The sequence below is a fragment of the Myotis myotis genome, unplaced genomic scaffold (genome assembly GCF_014108235.1).
Source record: "Myotis myotis isolate mMyoMyo1 unplaced genomic scaffold, mMyoMyo1.p scaffold_m19_p_3, whole genome shotgun sequence".
NCBI classification, from domain to species: Eukaryota; Metazoa; Chordata; class Mammalia; order Chiroptera; family Vespertilionidae; genus Myotis; species Myotis myotis.
The window spans coordinates 15,514,500-15,532,190 of NW_023416335.1; the positions used below are offsets into that span (position 1 = coordinate 15,514,500).

General features: G+C 38.8%; 1 protein-coding gene across 17 annotated transcripts in view; it reads left to right on the plus strand.

Moving 5' to 3' along the window:
* RBPMS (RNA binding protein, mRNA processing factor) overlaps nucleotides 1–17,691 on the plus strand; it is a 181,543-nt gene that overhangs the window by 68,497 nt on the left and 95,355 nt on the right. For 14 of the 17 annotated variants that reach the window (XR_004965676.1, XR_004965678.1, XR_004965679.1 and 11 more), the window contains exons 2-4: nucleotides 4,289–4,366; nucleotides 7,603–7,641; nucleotides 8,786–8,848. The exons of 1 other annotated variant lie outside the window; for it this stretch is intronic. Coding sequence is in view for 10 of the 16 variants with exons in the window: in XM_036296674.1 (XP_036152567.1) it covers nucleotides 4,289–4,366; nucleotides 7,603–7,641; nucleotides 8,786–8,848 (180 nt within the window). In the remaining 6 variants the exon portion in view is untranslated. Of the gene's footprint in view, nucleotides 1–4,288; nucleotides 4,367–7,602; nucleotides 7,642–7,985; nucleotides 8,065–8,785; nucleotides 8,849–17,691 lie in introns of those variants that run through there. 2 more of the 17 variants (XM_036296680.1, XM_036296679.1) reach the window with 2 other exon arrangements.

Here is a 17,691-nt window from a genome sequence, read left to right on the forward strand (position 1 = left end):
GTTGCCTCTAATTTGATGAACAAAACAGAGTTGCTTTGAGCCTCTTGTCATCTATGAGTGGCAAACATCGCCCTAACAGTCCCCCCCGCCCCTGCATAACAGTTTCCTGTTGAGACACTAAAATAAGAATCTCTTCTATTTCTGAAAGATTTACATCAGAAAAGTTTTTTCCATAACCTGACAACTTTTATTATAAATGTTGGCATCATTTATAGTTTCCTCAAGAAAACAAAGTATTTATTAAAATTAGACAATTCTTGCCCAGGCTGCTTTGGCTCAGAAGATAGAGTGTTGGCCCACAGACTGAAGGGTCCCAGGTTCAATTCTGGTCAAGGGCATGTACCTCTGTTGCAGGCTTGATCCCCAGCCCTGGTTGGGGCATGTGCGGGAGGCAACCAATCGATGTGTCTCTCTCACATCTATGTTTCTCCCCGTCCCTTGCACTCTAAAAAAATAAATGGGAAAATATCCTTGGGTGAATGTTAACAACAACAACAAAAAGTATCTAATATATGCTTACTATAGAAAGATAGAAAAAACAATAATAATAAAAACCATTAAAATCACTTTATCAGTGCTAAACCATATATCTGTAAATATAAACATGTTGGTGTATATATATATCCTAAAAGGCATTTTCCCCCTCTCCAAATACAAGTGTTGGCTGTTTTTTACAGAATAAAAACAATGTTTGCATATTACATTTTATGGATGTGGATGAACCTTAATGTACCTCCCCTCTCCCCCCTCTCCCACCCTCTTTCTAAAAATACATAAATAATTATTACAAAAAAATGTGCCTTGGAAATCACTGGCCAATTTGGGGGAGAAGAGGGGAAGCAAAAGATATTTTGAACAGCAAACTTGACCTAATTGACATTTATAAAACACTCATCCAATAGCAACAGAAAACACATTTGTTTGAGGTACCAGAACATTTATCATGTTCTGAGCAAGGAACTGAAGGCGATTTTCTAAGAAGTTAAGCATATATCTACCACATCATCCAGCTATTCCACTCCCAGGTATTTTACCCAAGAAAAAAGAAAAATATATATCCATACGAGATTTGTACAGATTGATGTGTGAATGTTCATAGCATTTTTAAAATATGTTTGTTTTTATTGATTTCAGAGAGGGAGAGAGATATAGAAACATGAATGATGAGAGAGAATCATCAAATCAGCTGCCTCCTGCACATTCCCTACCAAGTATCAAGCCTGCAACGTGGGCATGTGCTCTGATTGGGAATGTAACCATGACCTCCTGGTTCACGACACTCATACACTGAGCCACACCGGCCGAGCTGAATGCTCATAGCATTTTATTTGTAAAAGCCCCAAACCAGTGTCTCATCTACAAGTGAATGGGTAAACGAACTGTAGTATACCCACACAATGGAATACTACTCAGTAATAAAAAGACGTAAAATATTGATACTGATGTAACAATATGAATGCATCTCAAAGTAATTATGCTACAGGGAAAGAAGTCAGACAAAAAGTATACATACTTTATGCCTCAATTTGTGTAAAACTTGAGAACATACATACTGTTATGAAGGCAGATGGTAAGACAAATGGAAGGAAGATTAAAGGGCATGAGGAAACTTGGGGGTGATATGTTCATTATCTTAGTCTGATGGTTTTATAGGTTATACATGTCAAATTTTATAAAATTATAAACAAGATGTACAGTTTATTATGTATCAATTGAACCTCAAAGCTGTCTAAAATATGAATGAATAAGGAAATCCTATATAATAAAAAGCTAATGTGCAAATTGTCCCCTTGACCGTGAGTTCGACCAGGGGGTGGGGCCGGCCAGCTGCCTGTGGCCCCTCCCCCTGGCCAGCCCACCTGATCGGCCCTATCAGGACAGGCTGGCCGGACCCCACCCATGCACAGGTTTGTGCACTGGGCCACTAGTAGTAAAGTAAGGGATTCATGATAGTGGAGCTGTATATATCACCACAGTGGTTCTTAAACCCTTACATGCAAGCAGCATAATATATTTTTTAAAATTCTTTATTGTTGAAAGTATTACATATGTCTCCTTTTTTCCCCCCATTGACCTCTCCCCACTGCTCCTGTCCCTCAGCACAGGCCCTCACCCCCTAATGTCTTTGTCCATTGGTTATGCTTATATGCATAATACAAGTCCTTTGGTTGATCTCTAATTCCCCTTTCCACTCTCCCCTGCCTTCCCTCTGAGGTTTGATGGTCTGTTCAATGCTTCTATGTCTCTGGATCTATTTCTGTTCATCAGTTCATGTTGTTCATTATCTTCCACAAATAAGTGAGATCATGTGATATTTATCTTTCTGCGAAAGGCTTATTTCGCTTAGCATAATGCTCTCTGGGTCCATCCATGCTGTTGCAAATGGTAGGAGTTCCTTTCTTACAGCAGTGTAGTATTTCATTGTGTAGATGTGCCACAGGTTTTTAATCCACTCATCTGCTGATGGGCACTTAGACTCTTTCCAAATCTTAGCTATTGTAAATTGTGTTGCTATGAACATAGGGGTGCATATATTCTTTCTGATGGGTGTTTCTGATTTCTTGGGATATATTCCTAGAAGTGGGATTACTGGGTCAAAGGCATTTTTAGTTTTTTGAGGAAACTCCATATTGTTTTCCACAGTGGCTGCACCAGTCTGCATTCCCACCAGCAGTGTACGAGGGGTGGCATGCCATTTTGCCATGTACTGTGCTGGATCAGTGAAACGATCTTGCTTGCTGATTTGCACTTTACAACCAGAGCTAATGGAGAGTGTTAGGATTATAGAAAATATTCTCCCTATTTCTCGGGGGGGGGGGGGGGAGTGACTCTTTCACATTTATACATGTTAACAATTGAGCATTGAATTTTTAAGTAGCAATATGATTTCTAACGAGGACCTCAATCATACTGTATCAGCCTGAGTAGAGAAGAGGAATAGAAAATATGTGGTGAAGCCAAACCCATAGAAACAGAAAGTAGAATGAATGGTGGTTATCAGGGTCTGGGGAGGGGGCGATGAGGGAAATGGAGAGATAAAATGTTCAGCAAAGGGCACACACTTTCAGTTAGAAGTTGAATAAGTTTTGGGAATCTAATGCATAGCATTGTGATTATAATTAACAATGCTGTATTATATATTAAAAGTTGCTGAGAGTAAGATATTAAATGTTTTCACCACAAAAAAAGAAATAGTAATTATATGATGTGAACGGAGGCTTTAGCTAATGCTGTGATAATCATTTTGCAGTATATAAGTATATACTTATATAAGTATATATAAGTATAGCAAATTAACATGTACATCTTAAGCTTATGCAGTTACCTTTCAGTAGAGCTGGGATAGAGGGACTAAAGGCACACAAAATCCACTAAAGTAAATGAGTAGAAACAAAATGTAGTGGTGGTGATAATTCAGTGGTTACTCCTTGCCAACTGATTGAAGATCAAATTTCTGAGCCAGTGACTTTTAATGTCCCCTGGGGTTTGATCCTACCTGTTCAATTTTTCCCACCTATCTTCCAGAATGCACTGTGCTATCTCCTCTTTATTGCCTTGGTTAGTGCTTTCCTCTGCACCGTTCCAACTCACCTTTTATATCTGTGTGGAAAAATCCTACCTATCCTCCAAGTTCCCACTCAGATGCGAACGTGTTTTCTCCGATCCTCCCAGCGGGAAGTGTGTCATCTGTGAGCTGTGTTTTAGCTGACATTAAGCACGGAGTTTGTACCCTAGGCCTTATAGGTGTAGATCAGTGAGGTCTGTCCTTCTGTCTTGGAACTGGGAAGATGCAGAGTTAAGCATTCTGGCTACTGTTTAGATGTGTTTGAATTGTTTGATAAGCTTTCCCATTTATTAAAATGACTGTAATTATCAGTGCAGATGAGGGAAGCAAAAGTTGTGTTGATTTTATTTTTGAACCACATTCTAGGTTCATTTGATTAGAGCAGAGGAATGGTAGATTTTCTGTCTTCATGACATTTTTTAAAGCTAACACTTTAATTATATGGACCCTGTCTTTCCCTCACATTTTTAGGACCAGGCAATTGCTAGTTGGGAAGGAAGTCAATTTATGAATTTAAATCAGCTATAGGTGGTTCACTTTGAATAATCAGTATAGAAGAGTTGACTTAATGGCATCTTAACATTAGAGTACTCTTCTGTCATTGAAAGAACACGAATTAGGTAGGATTCACGGACTATTTGAAAAAATGTGTTTTTGAAGTTTCAAGTGAGAGCTATTATCTGGATTCCACTCCGTTGATCACTTCTCATATTTCTTTTCCAGGTCCGGACCCTATTTGTCAGTGGTCTGCCCCTGGACATCAAACCTCGGGAGCTCTATCTGCTTTTCAGACCATTTAAGGTACCTTTTCTATCTTTCAGAAATTGTAAAAGGAAACAGAAAGCTTCATGGTGTCTTTTTGGAGGAAGAAATGAAATGCTTGAGAAAGTACCCTATAAAGTGATATTTTTAAAAGGTTAATAAGCAATGGGAATTTAACAACTCAACCCTACCTTACAGTGTTACTTACAAAAGATGGAAATGGCCTTTTGTCCTTCTAATAGCTAATCGAGACAAGTATCTTCTATTAACTGATGTGGACTTGTATCTGTCTCTTCCACGTATAACAGCCTTAGTGTCCTCCGGCAATTGGGGATGTTTTTCTAGGTACAGATCACCAAAAATATTACCAGTTGCTCATTATGTATTTATATTTCAAATGCAATAATATAAATCAAGCCCTATCCCTAGGAGATTATTAGTTGAAATAGTTCTATTAGTACTAGTCTTTGGAGGCAGAACTAGGCTTTTATGAATTAGACTAGGAACCTAATACCATATTTGTTTCATGAGAAAAATATCCTAAGTTTCAAATAAAGTAAAAACAATATTGTAAAGTGTTTTTTGGCATAAGGGGAAGCTTTCCTGGTGCTTGAATATTTAATGCAGTGTGGCTATTGAGATATTACTACTTTGGAGATACTGAATGAATCTGGAATTGAAAACTTAACAGGAAGTCAGACTAAAGCTGAAATAACCATGTTGCCTAGGCAAAACCTTGAAGGTTAGCCTGTGGAGGATTGGAGAAGGCTAGACTGGGGCAAATTGTGGGCTGGAGGCCTTGGCCCTCAAGGAGTGAATCTGGAAGTCATGAGAAACTCAGGGCTTGTGTCTGAGCTGGATGTTGCTGACATGTCAGCCAGTGATGTCAGCTGGGGCCATACTTATGATTAGGCAATGGACCATCTTGATTTTTGGTTAAAGATCCATCCCACTTGAAGCAGGAGTCCAGCCAAGACAGGTTGAGGAAAAGTATCTAGTTTTTTTAGGCAGAGGGAACAGGATGTAACAGCTGAAAACAGCTGTGTAGGAAAGGAAGAGAGAGGATCCAGAGGGCAGCCAGTTAAAACCAACAAAGATAAAATAGAGTCTAGCTTATATGCCAAGAAGGCATCATACAATGACATAATTCCATTCTGACAGATATCCCTTAATGCAGCGATTTTCCGCCTTTTTCATCTCATGGCACATGTAAACTAATTACTAAAATTCTGCGGCACACCAAAAAATATATTTTTTGCCGATCTGACAAAAAAAAAAATAGGTCTAATTTTTATTTATTAACACCAGGAAGCTATTGTTGTTTTGGCTGTTGTCTTTTTTTGTTTGTTTTTTTACAATCAAAGGGAAAAGAGGTTAGTGCTCCTGACTAAATAGTCAGGTATTACATGTTTTAAAAATTCTTACAACACCGGTTAAAAATCACTGACTTAATGCAGTAATAAATGTTGACAGGTCAGAAGAAACAGAAAGCTTAGCCGTGAGGTTAACTGAGAGGAAGTGGGAAAGAAAGAGATGTTGTAGGAAGAGAGTGCCAACTTGATAGAATTTCCTGACTTTCTTCTGCATGGTTGCAATTTTTACTATCCCTTTTGTAGGATGAGGACATTTTAAGCTAATTGGCCTTCTTAATGGACAAAGTACTATTGTGTTTATATATGTGGAGAGAGATATTCATCTAGCAAGCCCCTTATATGAATTATCTCATTTAATTCTCATCATAATCCTTTACAGTGGGTTGGCCTCATTTATTCAAATGAGGAAAATGAAACTTTGAGCAGTTGAATAAATTTTGCTCAAGTTTACACACACAGTAAATGACAGGGCCAGGATTCGAACTCAAGCAGTCTGACTGCCTTCCTTGCTCTGAACTACTGTGTGGTACTTTCTTTTCTTGTGACTTGAGAGCACAGTATAGTCCTGCCAGTGGTTTGTACTTGAGTGAAATATTCATTTGTCCTTTGCCGCTGAGGCCTTCAGGGTGTTTAAACCTCTGGGTTTTTCAGAGAAAGCACCTTGAAAAGGGAAGAGGCAGGGCTGTGAATCATGACCTCTTTATCCAGAAGAGCTCAAGGCCTTTGAGGTAAAATGTTTACAGTAGCTAATTGGTCACATGGTTCTATGCTGGGAAGATATGAGGATGAATCAATCCCAACATTCTACCCAGAAATGCTTCCCTAAAGTCAGGACCCTGCTACATTCCTAACAACCCTCTTTTAATTAAAGTCCCTGAAGGTTGACACTGGTCTGCAAATCTGTCTCTACACTGATACGTGCGGTGGTCAATCATGTCAAGTGGTGTTTTTCCCTCTCTGTGTCATCCATCAGTGCAAGCCACCCGCTATTGATTATTTTCAGAAATAAACACACTTTGTTGTCCTTACCCTGAGAAGCCAGGGAGGGGTGAAAGGAGGTTTTGAAAGGGAGTGTTTCTATCTTCTTTGAAGATGAGCTCAAGTAAAAACTCAGTAGGGCATTTTTGTATGTCCCAATCAGAATACCAACATGAAAATTGGCTGATTCAATAAATAATCAAAAGAACTGAAAAAGAAATTTAAAAAACCTCAACAAAATTTAGCATCACTACCTGCTTCACCTTTCCTGGCAGTTTTGAAATTTTGACAAATAGGTTCTACCCAGTGCATTCTTTTTTTTTTTTTATATAATTTTTTATTTTATTTTTCAATTAGAGTTGATATACAGCATTATATTAGTTTCAGGTGTACAGCCATGTTGATTAGATATTTATATAACTTACAAAGTGATCACCAAAATATAGTACATTCTTAATGTTTCATTATTGTTATTTTATAACAAATACATGACCAAGTTATCACATACTCTTACCGTCCTATCTTATTAAATTGACCTCCTTCAATCTCCTAGTTCTATAAAACAAAGAGGTCTGCTGTACACAGACACCAATTTTCCTGCCATTGCATAATTTCATGAAAAAAAAGGGAAAGAAACATAAAAATGCATGAATTTCAGGGTTTGGTTTCTTTTAGGCCCCAAGTCTGCAAACAGACATTTGTACACAGGGGTGTGTGCATGTGTGCCTGTGGACAGTTTGCTCTCCTGGTTAATTTAAAAGGCATTTGTGAAAGAGGTAGTAGTCAAAATAGTCATAAAGGATAAAGAACTTATTTTTACTTGAGAAGATGCTATTATAATTCTCCCCCCTCCCCTTTTTATTCTTTCTTTCTTCCTTTCTTTCTTTTTTTTTTTGTCTAAATGTGGTTCTTTTTTATTTTCAGGGCTATGAGGGTTCTCTTATAAAGCTCACATCTAAGCAGGTAAGCATTTTAAACTTGCATATTAATGATCACTTCTACAATAAGTTTGAATTGACTTTCTTCAGGAATGTTGCTAGGGCTCAACATACTTTATTCCCATTAGGATTTTATTTTGTTGTAGCTTTAAAAGATAGGGTGAGATTGGTTAGGAATTAGCACAGGAAAATAGCTTGTAATTCCATAGTCTCCAGCTAGGATGTCTGGGACTAACCCCAAGGAAGACAAATGTAACGCATCCAGCATAGGTATATTGGGGTTTATTTGTATATTCAAAAGTAATTATTATCCAAATTCACTTTTATTCCCAATTCTTTCCTGTTTGTGTGTGTGTGTGTTTTAATAAGGTTAAACAGGCAGCCTTTCACAATCGGTATGCGTATCTGGTGATGAAGAATCATGTTCTCTCTCAAACCCCGAATGGAGGTGGTAATCAGTAACCCTGGTAGTTCCTGCAAACTTCTTAAATTTTTCAGCTGTATGCTTTTTCCCCTCTAATGCTGAACACTCAGCATGCTCACCTCCCAATCACTTTTTGACACTCAGTGGGGTTTTTCTCTGGTTCATCAGGAATAAGCTATGTTGCAAGTATCCTTCTGGACTAAAAGATACTGAGTCCAAAGGGATTATGACCCCTTCTCTTTAGTTGGAACATTATGGGATTTGCGATGAAAATGTTCATCTGTAATTTTGATCATGCAGTGAGAGCACGGGCTTTTATCATTGTGTCATTGTAGTCCTTGCACTGATTGTGTACCAGAAGGTGATTCGGTTCTCTTTCTACTTAAAAAGATGAAGAAACTGAGGGACATTGAATTAATTTAGAAAAGTAGAGTCTCTTGACCCAAGTTTTCCTCTATTCCCTTGTTCACTGCTGCTCACCTTCCAACCCCTTCTAGATTATTTTATGATTCTCTAACACCCCAGCTATATGCCCTTGAAGAACCACACTCACAATCCCTTTGATTCATCTTAGAAATTTAGCTAAACCACTGAGTCATGATTCTTCTGGACTGGCTTTCTTATTTCTACACAAATGCCTGTGGTCATTTCTTTATCTTAGCTCTTCACTTTGACATCACCTCTGACCCAGAAAAATAGATATCCCCTGATTTTTTCCCCCTCATATTTCTTTTTCTTTCCTCAGCCCGTAGGTTTTGTGAGTTTTGACAGTCGCTCAGAAGCAGAAGCTGCGAAGAATGCTTTGAATGTGAGTACTTGTGTAATCATCGGGGGGCTTCCTTATGAGGTGGTGGGAAATAGCGGAACCTCCAGTGGAAGGAATATGACTTCATAATCCAACAGGAAAGGAGTCCTCAATGTGATGAGCCCTCTAAAGAGATTTTTTCCCTAGAATTGTGGTCAGATGTGCCAACTGTTCAGTAATTTGCGCTTCTCTAGCTTTTGCTATAAGGCTTAAAATACCTGATAATGTGTTAGTTCAGCCCAGTCATATCCCATGGTGGTGTACAGCTTAGTTTGGCCATCGCTGTGCTCTCAAAGGTAAGCCTAAGCCAAGAAAACATAAAAAAAACTTGGCTTTTCTTATTTCATGAGGTTTTATTTTAGGTATGTGGCTTTTTGTTTTTAAACAGGTCATTGTCATTATCCTGACTGATTAAAAACTTGCATATATGGCTTTCCTGAAAGACATGCTGCATCGGGATATAAGTGAGAATAAGCTGTGATTGAATAGACATAGCTGTATTTGGTTTGTTAGGTATCTTGTCTGCCATATGTTATAAAGTGTTTACCAGTTTTACCTTGGTAAATACTTTCCCCCTTTGGTATGTTGAAAAACAAAACAACTTAAGGGAACCAAGCTGAGAGAATGTGGAAAGAAGCCAATTTAATTTAGTCCAGATGCTGAGAGCAGACCCTCAGGTGAGAAGTCTCAGTGAAAAGCTTGGCTCCATCCTGCTCCAGGCACTTGGCCTAAGCAGCTGTGGATGAGGGTTGATTAATGTGGCTAAAAGTATCTAGGGTGCTTCTTGAAAGGAAAGTAGTAACTTAACTAGTTGTACTTGGGTATCATGTGAAAGCTTCTGTGAGCTTATCACTGGCCTTTGTGTTGCTTGAGACTAGACCCGTGGTTGGCAAACTGTGGCTCGCGAGCCACATGCGGCTCTTAGTGTGGCTCTTCCTAAGCCTTGGGAGTACCCTAATTAAGTTAATAACAATGTACCTACCTATATAGTTTAAGTTTAAAAAATTTGGCTCTCAAAAGAAATTTCAATCGTTGTACTGTTGATATTTGGCTCTGTTGACTAATGAGTTTGCCGACCACTAGACTAGACCAATACCCCTGCCAGTTGCTCTTCTGAGCTCCTTGATGCTAAGACAAACCATGCTGAGGAGGGGCTGTAGAAAAGACCTGATGTCCCATTGATTTGCTGACCCAAGAGAAAGGGGTCAACATAACGGTGTCATTGTGACAAAATCTTCAGAGGTCTTGTGCTTTGGGAAAAAATTAATACATTCCCAGAAGAAATAATTTGCTTGTTATTGTTGGATTTTCATGAAAACATACAGGAATGTCTTCGGAATCCAAGAGTTCCAAAGAGCTTAGAATTTTTCTGGATTTGTATAAATGACCTTCTGGTTAAAACAACTGCTCACTTACCCTGTCCTCTCCTGCAGAACAAAATGTAAACCAATTATTTATTGATTACCAGTGGTACACACTAAAGCGAAGTGTATAGCTGAATATTTTTACTTAAAAATTATTTCATGATTTTTGTATTACATAGATGCAACCAGAATTTTCTCATAAAAAGAAATTTTAAACTCAAAAATTAAACCACAGTTTCTATTTAAGCAGTGTTTTCTTTCATTCTAACCAGGTGACATCTTTCTAAATTCAGAAATATTTTAGGTCCTTCAAAGTTATGTTAGATGACATTTTTACCAGGTTCTTTTCATTGTTCTTATCTTATATAATAAAAGCCTAATATGCAAATCAACCGAACAGCGCTATGATGTGCACTGACCACCAGGGGGCAGATACTCAATGCAAGAGCTTCCCCCAGCCTGCAGGCCCCAGGCCAACCAAGATGGGTGCCAGCGGGGAGTCTCCCCCTCGATCGCCCCGCTGGTCGCCCTGCCAAGGGAGGTGACAGGAGGTGGTGGTGGGGGGTGGGGCAGGCTGGGCAAGCAGGCCAGCCCCCCCCCCCCCCCCCCGCGCCCCCTCATCACCCCACCTGTGGGAGGCGACCAGTGGCTGCAGGGCGATTGCGGGGTGGGGCTGGCCGGCGAGCGGGCCAGTGCCACTCCCCGATCACCCTGCAGGTTGTCTCCAAGATGGGTGCCAGCAGGGGCCCCCCAATTGCCCCACAGATCGTCCCTGATCGCTGGCCAGGCCTAGGAACCCTACCTGTGCACAAATTTTGTGCACTAGGCCTCTAGTAAAGGAATTAACAGCCGTTGAAACTTGCTCATAGAATGGAGCCTACGTTGCCTTCCTTTATCTTTGCTAGGTGTATGAAGGTGTCACTGACCCTCTGTCTGGAGAACAGCAGGCTTTTATAGTTATTACCTCTGTCGTCTGACGAAGGCAACATTCTCTCATGAGCTAGGTTATTAAATGGTCATAGTCGTAAGCTGTGATTTCTTGCCTTCTAAGCAAAGTATAGCAATATAAATGCAATTTTTCTTGGTGCCTGAGGGTTACATAATTTAAAATATCAGGTATTGAGCTATACTGTAACATAATGATAAAGATATTTAAGCCCACCCCTATGCCAGATGGCCCCAGCTCATTGGCTTTCTTGTTCTGAGGTCTGGTTTTAGGTTCTTTGTGTGCTCAGCTCTTCTTCTTTTTCACTGGCAGTAAGCTTTCCTTTGGCACCATCCTCTGGCTAATCATTAGTTTTATTTGTTGCTCATATATTAATAACTTGGAAAGAACTCCAAGCAAAGCAGGTCTAATTCTGTCCTGTTCTGTGGACTTAAGGGTAACTGTTAATATTTACCTGAGGAATATTGAACCTTAGCATTCTTCGGCTTCAGAGGCTGTCTTGTGAGTATAGGGCATATTTAAGCTCCTAGTTGACCTTTTTCTCAATGTTTTAAACTTTTAAGCATAGAGTATTAGAGGTCTTTGTACATTAGAAATCACCTTATTGTTATAGTTGGGGGAACTGAGACCTAGAGAGAATGGCTGCTACCAATAGAAGTAGGCCTCTTGCTTCTTAGTCCTGGTGGCATTGACAGACTGTTTAATTCACGCTATCCAGGACAAATGGCCATGGTCATGTTTGGTGTGTGACTATGGAGCAAGGTGGCTTCTTCTCTTTGGAGAGGGAATGGGCCCATCTATATATGTAAAAGCCTAAGCGACTGTTTGACCAGTAGCTGTGACGTGCACTGACCACCAGGGGGCAGATGCTCAATGCACAGGCATATAAACATGGAACCGACTGATGAATCTCAGAGGGAAGCGGGGAGTGGGGAGGGTGGGAAGAGATTAACCAAAGATCATATATACATACTAGAGGCCTGGTGCACGGATTTGTGCACTGGTGGGGTACCCCTGGCCTGGCCTATGGGGATCGGGCCAAAACTGGCCCAGTGCACATGCACCAGTGGGGTCCCTCAGCCTGGCCTGCAGGGATTGGGCTGAAACTGGCAGTCTGACATTCCCCAAGGGGTCCTGGATTGTGGGAGGGCACAGGCCAGGCCGAGGGACCCCACTAGTTTAGGATAATATACTGTATCATGAAGCTGACACATCTCTATGGCCCAATATATTATGCTTGTTTTCAGGGTCATTTTTCTAATTAGTGAATTAAAAACATATGATGCTAATAGCTATTATATTTTCTCCTCCTGTCTTTTGTGCAGGCAGTTCTCTTAAATGCTTTTCCTCAAATTTCTTTGGGGAAAATTCCATTTTGTAATGTTTTGTTTGATTCTCCTATTAAGAAACCTAACCCTCAATTCAGTAAATCCCTCTATATGGAATAGTTCATAGTGTTATGAACCACTTCTCATGTTGGAGAGATTCTTTTCTTGTTATGATTTCTGTCTTTGTTACTCTCTGATCCAATTATTAGTATTAGTAATTAGTCTTTTCCCATAATGACTGATTTTTGAATCCATTTATTTTCTTTCATTTTTGTATTATGCTCCAGTCAATTTGATAATTTTATGGAAAAGCTCCGATTGAATTGAGAGGCAACACTGAACTTGTATCAGGTGATAACTCCTATCTTCTAAATTAAGTACAGTATATTTTGGTTTTATAGCAAAAATTCCCAAATTAGTCCTAGCCGGTTTGGCTCAGTGGATAGAGCGTCGGCCTGCGGACTGAAGGGTCCCAGGTTCGATTCCGGTCAAGGGCATGTACCTGGGTTCCGGGCACATCCCCAGTAGGGAGTGTGCAGGAGGCGGCTGATCGGTGTTTCTCTCTCATCGATGTTTCTAACTCTCTATCCCTCTCCCTTCCTCTCTGGAAAAAAATCAATAAAATATATTTTTTAAAAATTCCCAAATTAAGCTAAAAATAACCCAAACCCAGGCTTCCCTTCAGGTTATCTGTGTTATTAATCCTCATGAATAGAAATTCTGTTCATTTTTTTAAACTGGCAGCAAAGTATCTGACCTATTCTTCATCCTCCACACACATTAGTAATTTCTGTACCAGCAGTTTTCCATTTTCCATACTAATGGAAGGGGGAGATGAAAACCTAAAGTATTTAACTATTTTTAGGATTTGTTTATAATTTGGGAAGGTGGATTAAATATACAGAGTTAACCTGGTGAGTAAAAATTTGATGTGTGAAAATTTTAAGAAGAAAACACAGGAAGCAGGGTAGGTCTAAGGATAGACCATGAGCAGAGGTGAGATTAAGCCGTCTCTGGCTATTCTACCAATTGTGAAGACCCCATTATTGCTGTTGTTGCCTAGCTGAAATCATGTCTTAATATAAATAAAAGTGATTAGTAGTTACCACTTCCGATCAGCAGGCTCATCGTGTTCCTTGCTTGTGTACAGTTTCTTAATGAGCATTCTCTTACACTGGTGCTTGGGAACTGCTCATCTGAGGTACTTGAAAAGATTGTGTGTAGATTCTTGTGTATATGTGCCAGTTGTTTTATATCTCTCCTTCCCTATTTTTAAATAGTTGTTATGGGGGGGGGGGGGGGAGATGAATTTTATATTAGGACCAGAGAAGTCTGATGTTATCAAACTATGCACTGCAAATTGTCTTAACTAAACATTGCTTAGGATAGCAGTACTTTGCTTTACTCTCAAACTAGACTCATTGATCTAAGTCAACAATTTTTCAACCTTTTTCAACTCATGGCACACCTAAACTAATTACTAAAATTCTGCAGCACACCAAAAAAATATATCTTTTTGCTGATCTGACAAAAAATAGGTATAATTTTTATTTGTTCACACAAGATGTGTTGGCTGTTGTCATTTTTATATTTGGCAATCTAAGGGAAAGAGGTCAGTGCCCCTTACTTAGTAGTCAGGTATTACATGTTTTAAAAATTCTTACAGGACACCAATGGAAAATCGCTGATCTAAGTCATCTCTAGTTATCATTGCACCCCAAGTCCATTGAGTCCATTAACTCACATACTATATAATTTGCCCTTTAAAAATTTTTTTTTCACTTACAGTTGACATTCAATATTATATTAAAGTGTACAGCACAGTGGTTAGATATTTATATAATTTATGAAGTGATCCCCCCGTTAAGTCTGATGCCCACCTGACACCATGCATAGTTATTACAATATATAGTTTGCCCATTTAAAGTATACAATTCAAAGTTTTTGGTATGTTACATTATTTTTAATTGCCATTTTAATGATTTTTAAGTGTACAATTCAGTGGCATTAATTACATTTGCCATGTTGTACAACCAAAGCCACTATCTATTTCCAATACTTTTTCACCCCAAACAGAAACTCTAACCATTAAGCAATAGATCCCCATTTTTCCTTCCATCTAGACCCTGATAACCTCATTTTCTGTCTCTATTAATTTGCCTATTCTAGATATTAAAATATTTGTCCTTCTGTATCTGGCTTCTTTCACTTAGCATAATGTTTTCAGTATTCATCTATTTTGTAGAATGTATGAAAATGACATTCCTTTTTTGGCTCAGTAATATTTCACTGTATGGATATACCACATTTGGTTTACCCGTTCATCTGTTGATGAAATTAGGAGTTATTTCCACCTGTTATTGGTCATTGTGAGTAGTGTGTTGGTGAACATTGGTGTACAAGTAGCTGTTTGACTAGGGACAATTCCTTTGGCTATATACTAGGGGAACATGAGTCATATGGTAATTGTATTTTTAGCTTTTTAATAACCTTCAAACCCTTCCATAGTGTCTGCACCATTTTATATTCTCACCAGCTAAGTTATGAAGATTGCAATTTTTCCATATCCTCACCAACACTAGTTTTCTGTTTTTGTTTTTATTATAATGAACCTAGAAGGTGTGAAGTGATCACTGGGTTCTTGATAAGTACTCCTGACTGATTTCAGTAGTGGATTTGAGTTCTTCTCATATCTCATATGACTTAAAATGTTACTAACAAAAAGAAACACTTAGAACTGTGATGGCAGTTCTAATTAATGGAACTGTTGACCTTAAATATTTACCTGTTAATAAAAGAAGAGAGGGAAAAACCCAACCCAACCATTGGATGATACTTTTAATAAGATAAGACTTGCATGCTGTATGTAAAAGAATGCAAAACTTAAGACATCAGGGAAAGGTATTTTCTCAAGGTCTGTGTAGACTTAGGAATAAAGAGATGAAAGCAATTGAAGAAGAAAAAGCAACACAGCCTAATAGTAAGTGGAAAATGAAGAAGAATTGAGGATATATATTAAATTATTCCTTGATTATTGGAGAAATTTATTGATTCAACTATGTGCATGATAAAAAGAAATTTTAGAAACATATTTAATAATTTTTAAGAAAGCACATTGAAAAGATACTTGATAGTGTCACATGTTGAAAAAAGACTTATATAATCAGAAAAACTTCGCTTTTTTCATTTCCATAAATTCCTGGCATGGAGGTAAACACTATAGTTATTTATATCTCACTGATTCCAACCTTTTATATAATTTTAGTTTTGTTGAATACTTTGAGCTCTCCGACTACTGAGTTTCTAAACAGTTGGGCATAATTAACTCATTACTATACCAGGTTCCTCATCTGTGAAATAGGGGTATTGTTCACTTCCAAAGGTGTTAAAGGGAAACTACCAAGCAGAAACACTTGGAAGTGCTGTAAATATGAACCTATGCCGTGAATACACTTTCTTAGTCCCAAGATACAGCCATAAAGTGCTGGTACAAACTCTTGGGTACAGAGGGACAACAGGGCAGTTGAGACAGGTACTGGCCACACAAAGACGTTTGGCTTTGGTTTGACAGAGGTCTGGACAATAGTCTCTGTTTTCTGTATTACAGGTTTTCTAGGCAGGTTGTTCAAGTTAGGACTTTTGATCTTAATATTTGTACAGCTTGTGAGTTAGGTGAATTATTTCCACTAAACAAAACCTTTTCACAAACATAAGCATCAGATGGCTTTCCTCAACTTCCCCCTCACCAGGCATCATGTCAGTATGTTTCTTACCAGTTTTAAAATTTTTTCCCTAAATTTCTCTTAGCCTGTTGCTCAGAGAGGTTGAAGAGGCCTAATTAGTGTGATCCCAGCTGGGACTTTTGGATGGGAAATATGCAGGGCTGCCAGATGAGATCATGAGTCTGATCTAGTGTTTATCTGTTAAATCTGTTTATAACTGCTTACTCTTGACTTGCAGAGTTTTAAGGCAGCCATTTGACGTCACCGGGCTGGTGGCTGTGCCTGTGCTAGCATAGTGGCGCCATGATGCAGGGTTGTTGGACTCCTCTTTTTCTCAGCAATTGCATGCCTTTTGGGGCTTGACAAACAGTTCAGTCCAGCTTGAAACAGGCTCCCCCACCCCTCATGCTCTGCTCTCTTTGTGATGGTCTTGCATTTTTGGATAGTTATAAAACTTCCCTAGGAATGGTGCAGCTCATAATTTTAAAGTTTTTCTGAAAAAACAAATGAAGGTGAACGTGAGGTATTTGCTAAATTCCTAATTAGTGTCTTTGCCTTAAGAAAAGTAGGTTATTTAAATCTGTTAAGCATCCACATAGGAAACTATAAGGTACAATGCTAGTAAAAGAAATCCTAAGGAAGTTTGGAGAAAGAAGAGTACCCAGAAATGTTAGCATCATCCTTTCCCTCAGGAAATGGACAGGTTCTCACACATAAATCGTTGTGTATTCCAGTGGCACGTATATGTGGAAATCTCAAGTTCGCCCAGCTCTTCTCTAGGTAAAGTAGTTCATCTAATATTACATGGCTGTGTGAAACTCCCCCCAGACTTTGCACTGTGCCTTTTTTTGAAGGATCTACTTGTTTAAACTTACCTAGATTCCCTTTTTGAAGGGAATCTCATATTGACCCTGCTCTTTTTCCATTTTTCTTCAGGTATTTCAGAAATGCTGAGAATCTATTTGCCCCTATTGTAAGTGAAAGTTGAAAGTGTAGTTAGTGTTTGTGGAGCATGAAGTGCAAAGAAGTGACTTATTTGCTAGAATTCCTTTTGCTAAGAAGCCAAGCCACTTCTTAAAACCAAAGATCTCCACTCTGTAGGTCATTCACATTACTGACTGATTGCTCTGCAGTGCAGCACATTGTGGCTCCATAAACTCACTGTCTTTGTTGTAAAATCAGTTTTTTACTTTTCACTGAATGATCATAACCATCATTATGATGAGGGCCTAGAGAGCTTCCTCCCACATTGGCCTAATGTTTCTGATTATCTATTTGATTTGAACTTGTAGTCCACAAAGCTGAAACTCTTTGTCTTACTCTGTAATTGGAATGAATTAGAACATTTTCAAGTCTCCTTAGAACAAGTCTTGAGGAGTGGGAGTGGGACTTATCCCCTTAAAGTGGAATAGGGCATATTGAGAGGACATACATTAATTATTTTACTCTTATTTCTTTACAAGTGTATACAGTATGAGGTATTTTC